The sequence below is a fragment of the Canis lupus genome, chromosome 24 (assembly GCF_048164855.1).
Source record: "Canis lupus baileyi chromosome 24, mCanLup2.hap1, whole genome shotgun sequence".
In the NCBI taxonomy this organism is placed as follows: domain Eukaryota; kingdom Metazoa; phylum Chordata; class Mammalia; order Carnivora; family Canidae; genus Canis; species Canis lupus.
In genome coordinates, this window is record NC_132861.1 from 27,831,703 (window position 1) to 27,848,214 (window position 16,512).

The 16,512-nt window shown below is 47.5% G+C and overlaps 1 protein-coding gene across 1 annotated transcript; it reads right to left on the reverse strand.

Moving 5' to 3' along the window:
- Positions 1-1,463: 1,463 nt before the first annotated feature.
- On the reverse strand, positions 1,464-16,241 carry NEIL2 (nei like DNA glycosylase 2). The gene is made up of 5 exons (XM_072796049.1): positions 16,083-16,241; positions 13,869-14,008; positions 10,005-10,363; positions 4,456-4,652; positions 1,464-2,513 (listed from the first exon to the last, which is right to left on the reverse strand). Exons 2-5 carry the CDS (start codon positions 14,004-14,006, stop codon positions 2,200-2,202), a joined length of 1,008 nt encoding a protein of 335 aa, XP_072652150.1. The 5' UTR covers positions 14,007-14,008; positions 16,083-16,241; the 3' UTR covers positions 1,464-2,199.
- Between the last annotated feature and the right edge of the window lie 271 nt (positions 16,242-16,512).

Consider the following 16,512-nt stretch of genomic DNA (forward strand, 5'->3'; position numbering starts at 1 on the left):
GTGGTGCAAAACAAGCAGGAAGGATTTAGAATTCGATGTAAGAATTGCGATGACTGGGGGCACCTGGGTGGCTTAGTTGGTTAAGTGTCTGCCTTCGGTTCACTCAGGTCATGATCCTGGAGTCCTGGGTTGGAGCCCGACGTCAGGCTCCCTGCTCAGCGGGGAGTCTGCTTCTCCCTCTGCTCCTCACCCGGCTCATGCTCTAATAAATAAAATCTTTAAAAAAAAATTGTCATGATTGAACAGGGTTGCTGTACTGGTTACAGGTAACAATCCAAAGGAAAATCAGATTGTGGAGAGGCACATTTGAAAACAGATTGAAACAATGTGTGCAGAAATGTTGGAACCTAATGGATTACAGCCTTTTCTACACTCTGTTCCAAAGAAGAGTAAAGGTAAAATGGGTTTCTTAAGAATTTATTTATTTGGCAGAGAGAGAGTGAGTGCACAAGCAGAGGAAGAAGCAGCAAGCAGAGGGAGAGGGAGAAGCAGATTTCCTGCTGAGCAGGGAGCCAGATGCAGGGCTTGATCCCAGGACCCCAAGATCATGACCTGAGCTGAAGACAGCTGCTTAACTGCTGAACCACCCAGGTGCCCTGGTAAAATGGGTTTCATGATAAAATGATTTGGAAATTGTGCAGGATTTCTTGGAACCTTCTATAAGCTCCAGAAAGCTCCAAGAGGGAGCATTATTTAATGACAGAACCCTTCATCTGTGAGACATCACAAATGATGCTTCTTCCTAGGGGCCTATTTTTAGAGAAGATGGATCAAAGGAAGCTTGGCTACTTCTAGGGACATACCCCTAATGATGTCAGCCAGCATGGGGGTTGGCACGGGGGCACAGTTACAGAGGCCTGATGCAGAGGGGACCACAAAATAGTGGGTGATAAGTGCATGCCCTTGAACTTTGTTAACTATGTGATGTTAAGCAAGTTCCTCAGCCTCTAGTCTGGAGTTCAGTTTCCTCATCTATAAAACAAGGACAGTAACAGTGAGTACTCATCACTGTGGGGATTTCTGCAGATGATATGGCCAGAACTAGGCTAAAAGCTTTCCAGGGTACGTATTCAGTATATATTAACTATTCTACGGGTTACAAGTATGCCATAAAATGGCTTTCCCCAGTGTTAACAACTCCTGATGAGAGAGATGAGGGAAAGAGAGATGAAGGGAAAGCCAGAAATATTAACCACTGTTTTCAATTTCACTAGTGCAAATCACATAGTGACTTCCAGGCCAGAGGCTGGTGCAACAGAAGTAAATCCAGCTGTGCTTTGGCAGATTTCATGCCAGGGGAGCACATCTATGAGCAGAAAAGCAGGTGTATATTCACCCCCTCCCTGCCCTGTTCCTTTTAAGTGGATCCATCAGGCTACATCAGTGGGCCCTAGGTAGGCGCCTTCATTGAGCTCAGTTATTCACAGCGTAAGAGTCTGGGCCGCCAAATAAAGATGACAACAGAAAATAACACGGAGCTTTATTTTCATAAACAAAGCTGTCCTACTTTCTTATAGCTGTTGCTAACAGCCTGACAGTGTCTCTACAACCCTCGATTCCTGTGCTGCTCAACATACCAACAGTCAAATATATCACCTTGAGGAGGAAGTAAGTGGCTTTTTCCTAAAACCCCCTGGGCACAGAGGGAAGGTGGCCAATTCCCCGGTCCCTCTCCTCCTCTGACCCTTCTCCAGGGGTCTCCACCCCATAGAAAAGGATCCAGGCAGGAGGCTCAATCAGAGCACTGCTCTCATGTGCTACTCCATCCTCTAGGAGAACAAAGAAAGAAAATTCTGTTTTCCTATGTCTTAGAGAGCCTTATAATCAACCAAGTTTTCAAACACAAAACCAAGCACCTGCAAAGTAACGTTGAAGCACAGCTGCTTTCCATGTGCTTTCGCATCGCCCCACTGGGAGGTTTTTCCTTTTACTGTCGTCATCAGGATTTTTCTCATCTTTCCCAATGGCAGCATTAGATAGCAAGAATTAACCAAAACTAGAGAAGGAAAAAATGGAACCCTGTAGAAACCGCCTTCAACCTAACTCCAGCGAGATGGCTAGCAGCACTACTGACATCCCCCTGACCCACCCTGCTCTCAAACTCCTGAACTCAGACCCAAACGCCGACAACTGCTTTCTTGACATTCAGGAATCACGGCCCCTCGAGGGCAAGGTTCTGTGAAGAAGGGCTGGAGCATGCTAGGAGTGCTGGGCCTGCTCTTGCTCGTTGGGTGGCAGCCTGGGCTGGCACTGAGGGCACCACCAGGTCAGCCTCTGGAAACCACCTGGAGGCCCGAATGCGTCTTTCATGACCGGGTGCCCGAAGGGACACTGCTCTTTCTGGTAGATCTGCGTGTGCTGCTGTTTGCCCTGGAACTTGCCCTGAAGCCAGTCTGCACTGAACTCCACCACGTGATCCACGAGGGCCTCAAGATGCCGAGGACTGAGGAGTGAACCAAGAGAAAGGGGATGGATCCCGGCTCTGTACAAGGCTTCATTCTTAATGATGTTCCCTGGGAGGAAGCAGGGAGAGGACAAGGGAAGGAAGAACAACACATCCATGATAAGCCCAGTCCACAAAGTCAACAAACTTCTGAAGTTGGTATGGCGGCAGCAGGAGAGATCCCTCAGAGGACCCAGAACCAACTCTACCATGGCCTGGTGGCTCTTGGGCAAGTCACGTACTCTCAGTCAACTTCCCTGTCTGCCAAGTGAGTTTGCTAATACTTACTTACCTTGCAGGTTGTTGTGAAGGTAAAACCATGGACCATGTTACAGCAAAGAGGTTATCAAAACAGGCTATGGAACCTGACCGCCTGCATTTGAACCCCTGCTCAACCGGATCCTAGCCATGTGACCCTGGCAAGTTCCTTAGCTTCTATAAGCTTCACACTCCTCATCTGTAAAATGGGAATCGGTTACCTGGCTTTTATGAGCAATAAATGAGAATCCTCTCTCTCGCACACACTGACTGACACACACACACACACACACACGCTGAGCACTGCGGCTGGTAACCACTCAGTAAATATTAGCTGTTATTATTTAAAATGTCAAGCCTAATGCCTGAAATATAAAGTATTAGAAAGTATTATTTCACTATTTGTCTACTACTGCCTCGTTCTTGGTGAAGCCAGCCTTGATCCCTCCTCCTTCCAGAATCAACAACTCTCTTCAAAACGCTCCAATGGCACACTTTCTTTAACCTCTACTAGGCATTTGTCATAATCTATCTGAAGTTGCAGTGAAATGAGCTCATGCTTGCCGGGCCATTAATAATCTCCTGGAGGAGAGAAGCTGAACTTGGTAGAATGCAAGTGTTCAGCATGTGCAGGATAATGGATGAAGGACATCACCGCTCTTTGCAAGGGCTTCATAATCACACCCCTAGTCACACACACGTTTCTCTTCAGTTCCCTGGCAAACTACGTGAATTCGTATCTCACCTGCACCACTTAGCAGCAATGTGTCCTTTGCTTTGGTTTCTTCACGTGAATAAAGGGAAAACTAACAAGTAGCTATTCTACAGACTAGCAGTGATGAAACCAGGTACCTGGCATGTTAGTCACTTGAAAGATGTCGGCTGTTCTTACTATTGTTAGTAACAATGACTAGTTAAGAGATCATTAGCTCCAGCTTATAAATATCCCACAGGCTACACCTGAAGGCCTCTTTCTCCCTCAGGGTGCATGGGCTCCCACAGGTCTTAATGTGAAAATGCAAGGCCACCATCTGGCAAGCCCCTGGGCCTCCTTCCTGCTGCTGAGGGGAGCTGTGCCTACAGCAGGCACCATCAGGCCCTGGATATGAGGTGATTTTTTTCACCAGCAGCTCACTCAACTGACTCAGTAGCCAGTCACAGAAGCACTTAGTCCTCTGTGGAGGTAGTAAGAGCAGTCAGTTCTTAGAATTCAGCTAGTTAGCTGTTCTAGTTTTCAAATTGCTCAGCTCTTTTCCTCACCTGAAAATGCTCATGGTTTCATTGCTCAGGACACCTGAACAGAGAGAGGGAACCTGCTTCTTCACTCATGGCTTTTAAGATCCTGATGGAGGCCTGAGGCATCTGTGCTTTGCCAGCAGGCAGCTCCATCTGCGAGAGGCCCTGTTAGCAAATGCACTGCTCTCCCTCAGCAAATTGCACAGTGTCCTGTTCCCTGAAGACACTGACTGAGTAATCAAGTACCTCCTGTGTGCCAGGCACTGCACCACGCATGAGAGGATTCAAAGAGAAAGAAGACATGACTCCTGCCCTTTAGGAAGTTATGCTATGGTGTGGCCATGGGCAGACCCCAGCTGATAATATAATTAGGATGTAAATTCGGAAGCCAAGAGAAAAACCAGAAATTGTCTAACCTAACTCTCTCAGTCAAACCTGAAGGAAGTGAAGCTAAGGCGAGTAAGTGATTGCCGCAAGGAGACCTGAGGTGGGTCTCATCCCTTTCTCATCAGTTATACCTAAGCCTGAGAAGTATCTTTGGTCCAATAGTGTATAGCAGACAGGCTGCTCCCGTCCCAGGGCTTCCAAGGCTTGTCCTCGATGGAACTTTTCAGACAAGATGTCAGAGGTGGGTTGGACCAAGGCCGAAGATCTCCAGGACATCTGACAATTATAAAATGCCAGGAAGCTGCCACCGCTAAGGTACAAGACCAACCTGGAAAGAAAGAAAAGATTCTAAGTGCAGGTAGTTGAGGGGATATGTACACACTGGTCCCACTCCAACGTCAAAGTTAACCCAGGGAAGCCAAGACTCCAAACAAGAAAAGGCTCTGGCTCTGCCAGAATCATAAAAATCTCAGGGCTACATGCAGTAAGTAAAAGAAAACCTATGTATCACTCCAACTTTCTGATCATAGCCATACAGGTTCACTGAAGATAACATGACGTACAGAAGTCTTAAAGCCCAGGAGGTGTGGCTACTTGCACAAAAGCAGTTTTTTAGGAAAGACAGAGAAATGGATGCCAAAGAGGCACCACTCCCAGTCCAGGCAAGATTTACCAAGAAATACATACCCCTACATATATGCCCATGACTTCCTGAATTCCAAGGACACAGGAAAAACTTTATGAACTTTGATAAAGAAATAATGGGTTACTGTGTAAGGGTAGATAACCAGACCAGACCCCACATCTGAGGCAGAATGGAAAATAAATCCATGTATCTGACCTGGATGCTATTCTGATGTGGAAGTAAAAGGGCAACTTCGTTTATTTATTTTTTTAATTATATTTATTTATTTGAGAGGGTGTGTGTGTGTGTGTGTGTGTGTGTGTGTGTGAGATGGGGTGGGGGGATGAGAGCAGCAGGGCAGGGATCAGCATATTCTATGTTGAGCATGGAGCCTGACTGAGTCAGGGCTCGATCCCACGACCTGAAATCACGACCTGAGTTGAAATCGAGAATTGAGCGCTTAACTGACTGAGCCCCCCAGGTGCTCCCCTGGAAAGACAACTTTAGAGGAAAAGGATTCGGAGGCACATCTACCACAGTCTCTGAGGTTTACTCAAGGAAAAATACATGCCCCACAGAAATGAGGTCAGCAGGGACCTCAAGCCAAGGGGACAGGGAAAGAAAGGACAGAAGGGCAGCCCTGGGCTACATGTTTATTGTGAGAGATCTAAAGAGACCGTACAAGAGCACAGCTGAGAACTGTAATGTGTTAGGAAGGCATTCTTGAATCAGAAGCTACCCATGCTGACCGCCAGAAGCAAGTGAGGTGCCATGTGATCACTAAGGAGCTGAGAGGCACTTGGAGCTCCTAAAAGGCTGGATTACCTCAGTGCTGATCTGCAGACAACCAGAGAATGAGGAGGAGGATGACGACGAGCCCATCTGAGGTCTGGATGAGGGGGAGATTGCCTTGCTGAAAACATGGTCAGAGCACTGACTCTAGGCAGATAAAGCAGGTTGAAGATGACATGCAACACTTTCTTGAGCAGATGAATGAACTCACTGGTATTAAAGAATCTGACACTGGCCTGGCCCCACCTCACTCTTGTGATTTGGCTACAGAAAAGTGAACACTGCAGAGTGAACAGCTTCTGCAGGCTGTGAGGTGCACACAGATGAACAGAATGGCAGAAGATATTTGCAAATGACATGACGTATCAGATAAAGAGCTAGTATCCAAAATCTGTAAAGAACTTAACAATTCAACACCCAAAGAACAAATAATCCAATCAAGAAATGGGCAGAAGACATAAACAGTTCTCCAAAGAACACATACAAATGGCCAATGGACACATGAAAAAATGCTCCACATCACTTGGCATCAGGAAAATACAAATCAAAACTACTATGAGATACCACCTCACACCAGTCAGAATGGCTAAAAATAACAAGTCAGGAAACAACAGATGTTGGTGAGGGACAAGAGAACCCTCTCACACTTGGTGGGATTGCAAGCTGGTGCAGCAACTCTGGGAAAACAGTATGGAGGTTCCTCAAAAAGTTGAAAATAGAGCTGTCCTATAACCTAGCAATTGCACTACTGGGAATTTACCCCAAAGATACAAATATAGTGATCTGAAGGGCCACCTGCACCCCAATGTTTATAGCAGCTATGTCCACAATAGCCAAACTATGGAAAGAGCCCAGATGTCCATCAACAGATGAATGGACAAAGAAGATGTGGTTTATTTACATACAATGGAATATTACTCAGCCATCAAAAAAATGAAATCTTGCCATTTGCAACAACGTGAATGGAACTAGAGAGTATTATGCTAAGTTATATAAGTCCATCAGAGAAAGACAATTACATGATTTCACTCATATGTGGAATTTAAGAAACAAAACAGAAGATTATAGGGCAAGAGAGGGAAAAATAAAACAAGATGAAATCAGAGAGGGAGACAACCACAAGAGACTCTTAATCATAGGAAACAAACTGAGGGTCGCTGGAGGGTAGCGGGTGATGGGACAGGGTAACTGGGTGATGTAATGAGCATTGGGTATTATATAAGACTGATGAAATCAGTGAACTCTACCTCTGAAACCAATAATATGTTAATTAACTGAAATTAAAGGGAAAAAAAGAAAAGCAGAATTCAAGCAAAGGCAAATAGAGAGTATGCTATTATTTTATTTTACTTTATTGTTTTGAGAATGAGACAGAGAGAGAAAAAGAGAGGGAGAGGTGGAGGGAAGGGGCAGAGGGAGAGGAGAGAAGAGAGAATCTTAAGCAGACTCCATGCTCAGTATGGAGCCTGATGTGGGGCTCAAACTCACGAGCCTGAGATCATGACCTGAGCCCAAATCAAGACCCTTAACTGACTGAGCCACCCAGGCTCTCCAAGCGTGTATTGTTATTTAATAATAACACTACAAAGAACCTGTGAGAGTTAGAGACCTTGATGCTTTGGACAACAGGATAGCAAACACATGAACACATAGAAAGGCAAGGAGGAACTTCCTAAAACCACAATCACCCTAGAGGATTTTAATGCTCCTCTTCCCATGTTTGACATTATTAAATAAACAAAAAATAAGTAAGGATGGGAAGAATTTGCATGAGCAAAGCAATAAAGCAATAACTTGTTCTTAACAGTTACATAATATTTTACTTTTCATGAACATAACATACTATATCTTCATTTATATACACAAAATGTAAGCAAAGATCAATGATGTGTTTGGCTGCAAATTTTAATAGATGCCCAAAGTAGAAAACTTACAGGCTTGATATCCTGATCACAATCCAATAAAAAAATAACAACAAAACAAAATGATGACCCCACTGAAACATTTGGAAAAGCAGAAAATACTCTTCCCATATAGAGTATATAAAACTAATATCATTGTTTGAAAGATCAACAAAGCTGATAAAACTTTGGTAAGACTAATTAAGAAAAAAAGGGGGGTAGGTGACAAAGGAAAATAAAAAAACATGAAGAAGAAAAAAAAGGCAGACATAACTTCACAAGAAGATATTTAAAAAATAAGAGAATGATGTGTATTAACTCTGGGACAATAAATTTGAAAACCCAGTTAGGGATGAGGCTTGTTAGTGAAGAGCATTTCCATTGCCCTGACTGGTGACTAATTCAGCAATCAGCCCATGAGCCAGCTTCACGCCATGAGAGGTTTGCTGAGAGTTTCTGAGAAAGCTCTCCTTGCTCATCTGAACTTCGAGAAATGACCTTCTCTTCCCCTCTTCTCTCTTCCTGTGTGGACATAAAGCCTGGACTACAAGGGCCTCTTGCTGCTGGTCTAAGGACAAGACCAACATGTGGATAAATGCACAGACAGGATAATCACAAGCACGTGAAGCCCATAGCTGGGAATTGAGTCAACACCAATGCCCACTGTCAATCAAAACTTCCCATTATGTGAGCCAAAAAATCTCCTCCTCACTCAATCCAGTCTGAGTTGTTTTTACAGTCCAAAGCGTCTTGCCAGCCCTATGTCATACCATAAATAAACACTATAGTTCTGAACATAAAGATATGTAATTATGGAACTTTAGAAAATGGAAGAGTAGTGTGACTTTTAGGTAGAAGGGGCCTTCTTTGGCAAGAGGAGAAACCTTAAGAACTATCAAGAAAACTACGGACCAATGACCCCACAAAAATGTAAAATCCCAAGGGGTGGGAGGATGGACAAAATAGGTACAGAGGATTAAGAGGTAAAGACTTGCAGTTCTAAAATAAGTAAGTCACAGAAATGAAAAGTACAGTATAGGGAATATAGTCAATAATACTGTAATAACATTGTTTGGTGACTACGTTTATCATTGTGAACACTGAGTAATGTCTAGAATTGTTGAATCATTTCGTTCTACACCTGAAACTGACATAACTTTGATGTCAACTATACTTCAATAGATATTTTTATTTAATTATTTATTCATGAGAGATACAGAGAGAGAGAGAGGGGCAGAGACACAGGCAGAGGGAGAAGCAGGCTCCATGCAGGGAGCCTGACGTGGGACTTGATCCTGGGTCTCCAGGATCATGCCCTGGGCTGAAGGCAGCGCTAAACCACTGAGCCACCCGGGCTGCCCAAGATATTTTAAAAAATTGTTTAGATTTATTTTAGAGAGCAGGAGTGCATGAGTGGGGGGAGGGGCAGAGGGTAAGAATCTACAGGTGACTCCCCACTGAACATGGAGCCAGATATGATGCAGGGCTCCATCCCACAATCCATAAGATTGAGCCAAAACCAAGAGTCCGACCCTTCATCGACTAAGCCACCTAAGCACTCCTAAAAAATTTTTAAATCTTGAATGCCAAAAAGCATAAACATTATCAAAAGACACAGGTGGGCTTGAAACAATACTGGCACTACATATCACAAAGGTTAACACATAATATACAAAGCCACTACAAATTGATTAAAAAGTATACAAATAATTCAAAACTAGTTAAGAATTCAGCTAAAGGGACACCTGCATGGCTCAGCGGTTGAGCGCCTGCATTTGGCCCAGGGCGTGATCCTAGAGTCCCAGGATCAAGTCCGGCATCCGGCTCCCTGCATGGAGCCTGCTTCTCCCTCTGCCTGTATCTCTGCCTGTGTGTGTCTCTCTTATGAATAAATAAAATCTTAAAAAAAAAAAATTCAGCTAAGTGAGCACTTCTCCAAGGCCATGAGAATGTTTATTCTCAGTGACCAGCAACGACTCCTGGGGAAAAATCTGCACTGAGGAAATAATCCTGAACACGGACGGGGTTTTACACACCAAGATATTCTTCCCACCATTCAACGGATTAAAACGGGGACAATTCTGTCCCTAAATTCAGAGTGCACTAGTCAAGCCATAAATGTCCCATGCTTGTTGGGAAAGTTCTTCCCTTTTCTAAGCTGTCCCAGTACACTTCCACCCCCTCTGAGCACAGACCTATAGGTGGCCAGGGAGGTGTCTTCTGTCTCTGAAGAAGAGGGCTGCTGCAGAGCTCACCTGAGTGAGCCCACAGAGCCCAGCCCCCGACCGGCACATGGGACCCGAGTGAAAACCCACAGGCCCTGCAGAGCCATGACCCACAGCATGCTCAACCACACCATTACCTTGGAATGGGGTCCCGCCAGTCACCCCTCTTGTTTGCTTTCTTTGCTCTGGAGAACTCGTTCACCCAAATGCTGCCAAATAAGCCGAAGCTGACCTGCAGCCACCTCTCAGCACCTCCTCCAGCAGAAGTGTCTCCCTGCAAACACTCCAAACCACTGTCTCCACTGGGAATGACAAGCTCCAGGGGCTGAGAGGGCTCGTTAGAGATGTTCTGGCTGCTGGGCCTCAAGGCCTGCTTTTGGTCCTGGTCCTCTTCCTCCCTCTCTCCTTTTTGTAGAGGCTCAGGCAGTGAGACATTGCCAAGGGACCCAAGTTCTTCATCTGGATCAAATCTAAGGAATAATTTCTTTCCATGGACCTAGAAAAAAAAAAAAAAAAAACGGACACGATCTAAGTCTTTGCTATGGACTTGTGGCCGCCTCCCCTCACACCACCAACCGCCTAATCTGTATGGTGAAACTTAACCCACAATGTGATGGTATCTGGAGGTGGCGCCTCCAGGAGGTAATTAGGTCATGAGGGTGAAGTCCTCCTAAAAGGGATTAGTGTCCCTATAGAAGAGATCCCAGAGAGTGCCCTTGCCCCGGCATCATGTGAAGACAGCAAGAAGATGGCTATGAACCAGGAAGCAGGTTCTCACCAGACACCAAAACTGCCAGGCTGTCTCATCTTGGATTTCTATTCTCTGGAACTGTGGGATATAAATTTCTCTTGTTTATAAACCACCTACCTACCTAGTCTGTGCTATCCTGCTACAGTAGTCTGAATGGATGAAGACAGCCTTACAGATCCAGAAAAGGGAAGACTAGAAGTATATGCAGATATTAGGCCTAAGGCAAACTTATCCCTTCTTGCCTCTTCCATGAAGCTCCCCGAGTATTTTGGATCTGGCTTTGCTCTTAGCTGCAGTGGTACGAGTGGTTAGCACATGGTTTTCAAAGTGATTGAAAGCGGGGATCCCTGGGTGACTCAGCGGTTTGGCGCCTGCCTTTGGCCCAGGGCGCGATCCTGGAGTCCTGGGATCGAGTCCCACATCAGGCTCCTGGCATGGAGCCTGCTTCTTCCTTTGCCTGTGTCTCTGTCTCTGTCTCTCTCTGTCTATAGTGAATAAATAAATAAAATCTTAAAAAAAAAAAAGTGATTGAAAGCCAGAAGAATTAGATTAGCAGTAACATAGGTCCATGCTAGACAGCAGGACCACCCTAGAATGACTGAGAAGATATGCTGCCAATGTTTTCACAGATTAGCTAAGAAATAAATACAAATTGTCATCCTTGTATTTTTTTAAAATTTTATTTATTTATTCATGATAGGCACAGAGAGAGAGAGAGGCAGATGCACAAGCAGAGGGAGAAGCAGGCTCCTTGTGGGGAGCCTGATGCGGGACTCGATCCTAGGACCCAGGATCATGATCTGAGCCAAAGGCAGATGCTCAACCACTGAGCCACCCAGGCGTCCCTAGTCCTCTTATTTAATTCATAATACTTTTCCTTTGTTAGAAATAATTAGCACACAGCCATGCACACCATACACAAACTGGCAGCAATAAAATCCTACAGAAAGAGCTTGGTGCCCGATGACCTCGTGTTCTCCCATATATCCTGGACCACCTCCCCAGGACTTCACACTATGTCAATGGGCAGAGGCAAAAACCAAAGCTCCAGACATGAAGAATCTGCTCTTCTGAATCTGTCATAATTAAACACAATTCCAAATACAGAAACTGGAGAACCAACGAGGAAAGACACAGAAGAGACAGGCCAGAAAAACGGGTGGTAGAGGGTAGAACCAATCTTTTCCCTGCTTCATTAGCCCGTGTTGCTCATTCTATCTCCATTCGCCTATCTGTGACTGCTTCACAAATCTGAAATGCCCTTTCTTTTCCTTCTGGTCCACCTAAATCCTTCATCCTTCAAGGTCCAACTCAAATCTTACTTCCTCCATGAAGCCTTTTACTTCAGGCCACAAGGACCTCTTCTCTGCTGAGGCCCTCCAATGGGCATTATATGCTTCCCCCCTTCCCATTCAATTACCTAACAGGCTTCCCCGTTGTAGAGAGAGGTCTTCCTTTCCAAATTCAACTCAGATCCTTAGGAGGTAGAGGCACAGAGAAAGGAGCACAGTGATGAGAACTTACCAACCACATGCGAGACAGTTCTCTCTGTCCCTCAGGGTTCTTGGGGTCCCACAACACCAATTTCTGTGTTGGTTTAGTAGGAACCAGTTTGCAGTTCCATCTCGAGGCTCCCTATCCACACATTCTTCTGTCCACTCAGCCATTCCGTAAATATTCTCTGAGAGCCAGATCTGGGACAGGCACAGGCTAAGGGCTAGGGTTCCAGAGATGAAAGGATCCAATCCTGCCCCTGCAAACCTTTCAGTAATCTGGTCAAAGAGTCCAAAAGCTCTCATGGGAGGAGCACAGATCTGGAGGTCAGGTGGCCTGGCATCCAGCTAGCCCATATCAAGTTGACATATCAACTTGGGTGGAGTGTTCTCCCTCTCTGATTCTCTATCTCCAAATGTAGAAAATATAAGTGAAGGTCTAGGGGATCCCTGGGTGGCTCAGCAGTTTAGGGCCTGCCTTCAGCCTGGGGTGTGATCCTGGAGTCCCGGGATTGAGTCCCGCGTCGGGCTCCCTGCATAGAGTCTGCTTCTCCCTCTGCCTGTGTCTCTGCCTCTCTCTCTGTCTCTCATGAATAAATAAATAAAATTTAAAAAAAAATAAGTGAAGGTCTAGAAGATCTCTTTTCAGTTCTAACCAAGAAGGTTTTATAACTCACAAGGTGTGTTTGAAGGACAAGGTGGAAAAAAGAGGATTAACCTTTATTGAGCACCTATGTCAGCCATAAAGTCTATTTAACACAATTTTAACTGCTAAGCAATTTATCTCCATTTTACAATTGTAGAAACTCCAACTAAGAGATTAATTTGCTTAGGAGCACACAGCAAAGCAAAGGAGCTAATTTACTTTTTCTATAGCTTATTACCATATATATGCTTCCTAAGAGCTGGCACTCAGCTAAGTGTTGGGCATACAATACTAGGAGGGCTCAGGCCCTGCCTTGTCAATCTGTCTCCTCTGCTCAACCAGTAGGACCAATTCAGCAATAAGGATCCAACAGAGGGAAGTACAGGGTGCCCTGCAAGCAGAGAAGTCTCTCCCCACCCTTAGAGCAGACAGGCCAGGCTTCTCAGAGGATGTAATGGCAAGGCTGACGACGAGGAATTACCAGTCACATGAAGGGACAGGAATGGGGGCAGAGGTGGGGGAAAAAAGGAAGATCTGCCCAAATGGGGGTGGAGGGTGGGGAACGTGTCAAAACCATGGGCAAGAAGGATTGGTTGAGGAGCCCCGGGTAGTTCACCATGACTCAAAGAGTGATTTGGGATAGGATAAGAAGCAGGCTTCCAGAAGGAGGCACAAATCAGACCACAGCAGCCCTGGGAGCCCCTGGAGGCAATTCTGACTCATGCTCAAGGTGTGGATGAGCCGACCTGAATCTAGATCAGAAAGCTATGTGCCTTCCTTACCTCCTTGCTCGTTCCCAACCAGAGGCATACATCAGAGTCAGCTGGACCCTGGGTGACCAGAATCACTACAGACTCTCTGAATCTGAATCTCCAGCTCACGTGTGCACAGTATACATTTTAGAGTTCCACAGGCCACTGAGATGCCCACTTCTGGCTGAGAAACATCAGACCTAAAGAGGAGGAGCTGCGTGGGGTCCCAGCATGGTTGTCCTGGGCTCAAGGAAGTGCTAGTTTAAAATTCTTGAGAGAAGTTCTAAGGGAAGTCACAGGATGTGCTGATGGAGCCAGCCCATTTACAGGAGGTAGCAAACAAGCCCCGATGAACTCACCTGGGCATCCTGGAGCCATAGGAACTGAAAGCTGGCAGGGTTCAGCTTCTTACTGCTGCCCCCTGTCTTGACCACCTGCTGCCCCACAAAAGGGGAGACCAAGTGGTGAAACTTCCTCACAGATGGTCCTTCCGGCATCCCTGCAGGCAGATATGGGGAAAAGAAGCCACTGACTGAGCTAGTTTTTCTCTGGTATTTCTGGTGGGTGCAAAGTTCCAAGCTTTCGAGCAGCTATTTTTTGCCATTGACTTGAAAAGTATATATGGTCACAGAGGGAGTGTGGCTGAGAAGAGTGGTCAGATCAGAGAGATGGACCAGCTATGGCGGGGTGTGGCCCAGTTTCCCAGCGATGGTTTCCCTTTCCGGCCCGTCTCACATTTCTCCATGCAGCAAACACTTATTAAGCACTGACAGCATGCTAAGGCATCATGTCATGGGAGCCCGCTTCTTTGACGTTGCAGCAGCCTGAATGGGAGCTGGCCTTTGGTACTTACCACCTGCACCGCAGGCCCCAAACTCGCCTCCAAGCTTTCTTGGCACCCCCGCCCCTGCTTCAGCCATACCAATCATTCCAGCCTATTACTGCTGATTTATCAGCAGCACTTTAGAGGAGAAATGGTGATGGAAGAGAAGACTGTAAGGGACACAGAGACACAGATGTAGATCTGGTCTTCCCAGGACCACCCCACCAGGAGGGGCACTGTGTATGTGACGACAATGCAGAGCTCAGAACTATGACAAGTGCAGACACGGGGTCATGTTAGTTCAGAGCAGGGAGAGGCCACGTCCAGCTTAACTGCAGATAATTATCCCTGGTCACTGATAACAGCTGAGGTTGTTTTAACCTTGATGTATGGCTATCTGTGACCCTCATCTCTCCCTGCCCCAAATCAAACAAGTTCACTAAGAGTTTATGTATAAAGCATTCAGATGTTGGAGTCTGAATGGCCTGTGCCCTGGCTTCTCACAGCTAGATGTCCCCACACCCCCTGCCCTGCCCCTTACCCCGGGTACACTACTTAGCCACGTGTTTCCTCACCTGCACAAGACTCTATAATTTACGATGAAAACCCAAAGAACTAAGTAGGTACCTGGCAGAGTGGTTACTACTGTAGTTTAACAATTCTAAAAGACAATTAAAAATCTCCAAAATGGAGGGATCCCTGGTTGGCGCAGCGGTTTGGCGCCTGCCTTTGGCCCAGGGCGCGATCCTGGAGACCCGGGATCGAATCCCACGTCGGGCTCCCGGTGCATGGAGCCTGCTTCTCCCTCTGCCTGTGTCTCTGCCTCTCTCTCTCTCTCTGTGACTATCATAAATAAATAAAAATTAAAAAAAAAAAAACTCCAAAATGGAGATCTTACTATATCCACGCTTTCTCACAGTCGAATTAGCAGCACATTCAATAACGTGTATTTTACGGGGGATGGTGCTTTATTTTCGCTAAAGGGTAGCGCTGTTTCCCCTAATCAGACCTTCAAGACATTGTCGAGGCTGTCCTGACAAAAGTGTTGGGTTGCAAGACTTGCCTGACTTCAGAGACCTTAACCTCAACCAGCTAGCTCTCAGTGCCCGCCCAGGTCATCTCCAACTGAGGAAGCTTCTGGAAAAGCTTTCATCCGAAATGCATCTAACCCCTGAAATCTCTTAACACGTGGGCATGTTTTTTGAGGGATGCTTATGGATGGGAAACTGGGCAGCGAGCTGTCTTTGCCACAGCCTTAAGGGAGTGGAGGCAGATTTGAGGACACAGATTGGAGGGGGGCGTCCTGCCTAGTCTCAAGCCCCCTCCCTCCAGGGGCTCGCGGGTTCACGGCTCCCTCGCGGACCACACTGGCAGTGGCAGAGGAGAGGGGCTTCGGAGCGTCTTCCTCTCTGAGGAAGGCTCTGCACTGGCGGCTTTCTGCCCCTTTGTCTAGGTGAGGCGGGGAGATGCAGGGTGCGGAGACAGGGCCCCAGGGGAGCCTCCCCGGGGTTAAATGCAGGGAGGTACCCGGTAAACAAGCCAACCGAAACACTGGGCCTGGGGTGCAGTTCCGTAAGGGATGCTTCCAGCTGCCGGTCACAGCGCGGTCCCGGCGGCAGCAGGTGACGACTGCGCGCAGGCCGCGGGGAAGCCGGGCACTCCCGAGCGCAGGGGCTGCGCGCACCGCCTCCCCGGGCGGCTCCCCGCGCCCCACCGCGCGGGCCACGGAGGGGCGGGAGGCTGCACTCACCGGCTTCGGGCCCGCGCCCCGCGACACCCCCCGCGCTGCGGCGAGGCCCGCACGTCGTCTCGGGCGCAGGGTGCAGCGCGGTCTCGGCCGCCGTCCGCGCACGACTGCGCAGGGCTGGACGCGAAAAGGTCCCGGGGACGCGCAGCGGGGCTAGGTCGGGAGGTGGGCAGGGGAGGGGAGGCGCGGGGCTCCTCCTCCCGGGGGGAAGGGCTTGGCGGGGGGGGTGGGGGAGGGGTTCCGCCGGGGCGCGGGGTAGAGCGGGGCTCCGCCCCTGGGGCGGGACGGGGCGCGCGGGGCGGGGGCGGGGCCAAGCGGGGCGGGGCCTCGAGGGGGCGGGGCCTCGAGGGGGCGGGGCCTCAGGGGCGGGGCCTCGAGGGGGCGGGGCTTCGCTCTGGCTTGGGAGGACGCGAGGCTGCTCCCCAGAAGGTCG

Bases quoted from the DNA above. Each gene is read 5' to 3' on its own strand.
- NEIL2 (XM_072796049.1), bottom strand. From the start codon at position 14,006: ATGCCGGAAGGACCATCTGTGAGGAAGTTTCACCACTTGGTCTCCCCT. The intron at 4,653-10,004 runs GTAATGGTGTGG...CTTTCTTTCCAG, and splicing joins TGGCGGGACCCCATTCCAAG to GTTGGTCTTGTACCTTAGCG. The intron at 2,514-4,455 runs GTATAACTGATG...GCTTCCTCCCAG, and splicing joins AAGATACTTCTCAGGCTTAG to GGAACATCATTAAGAATGAA.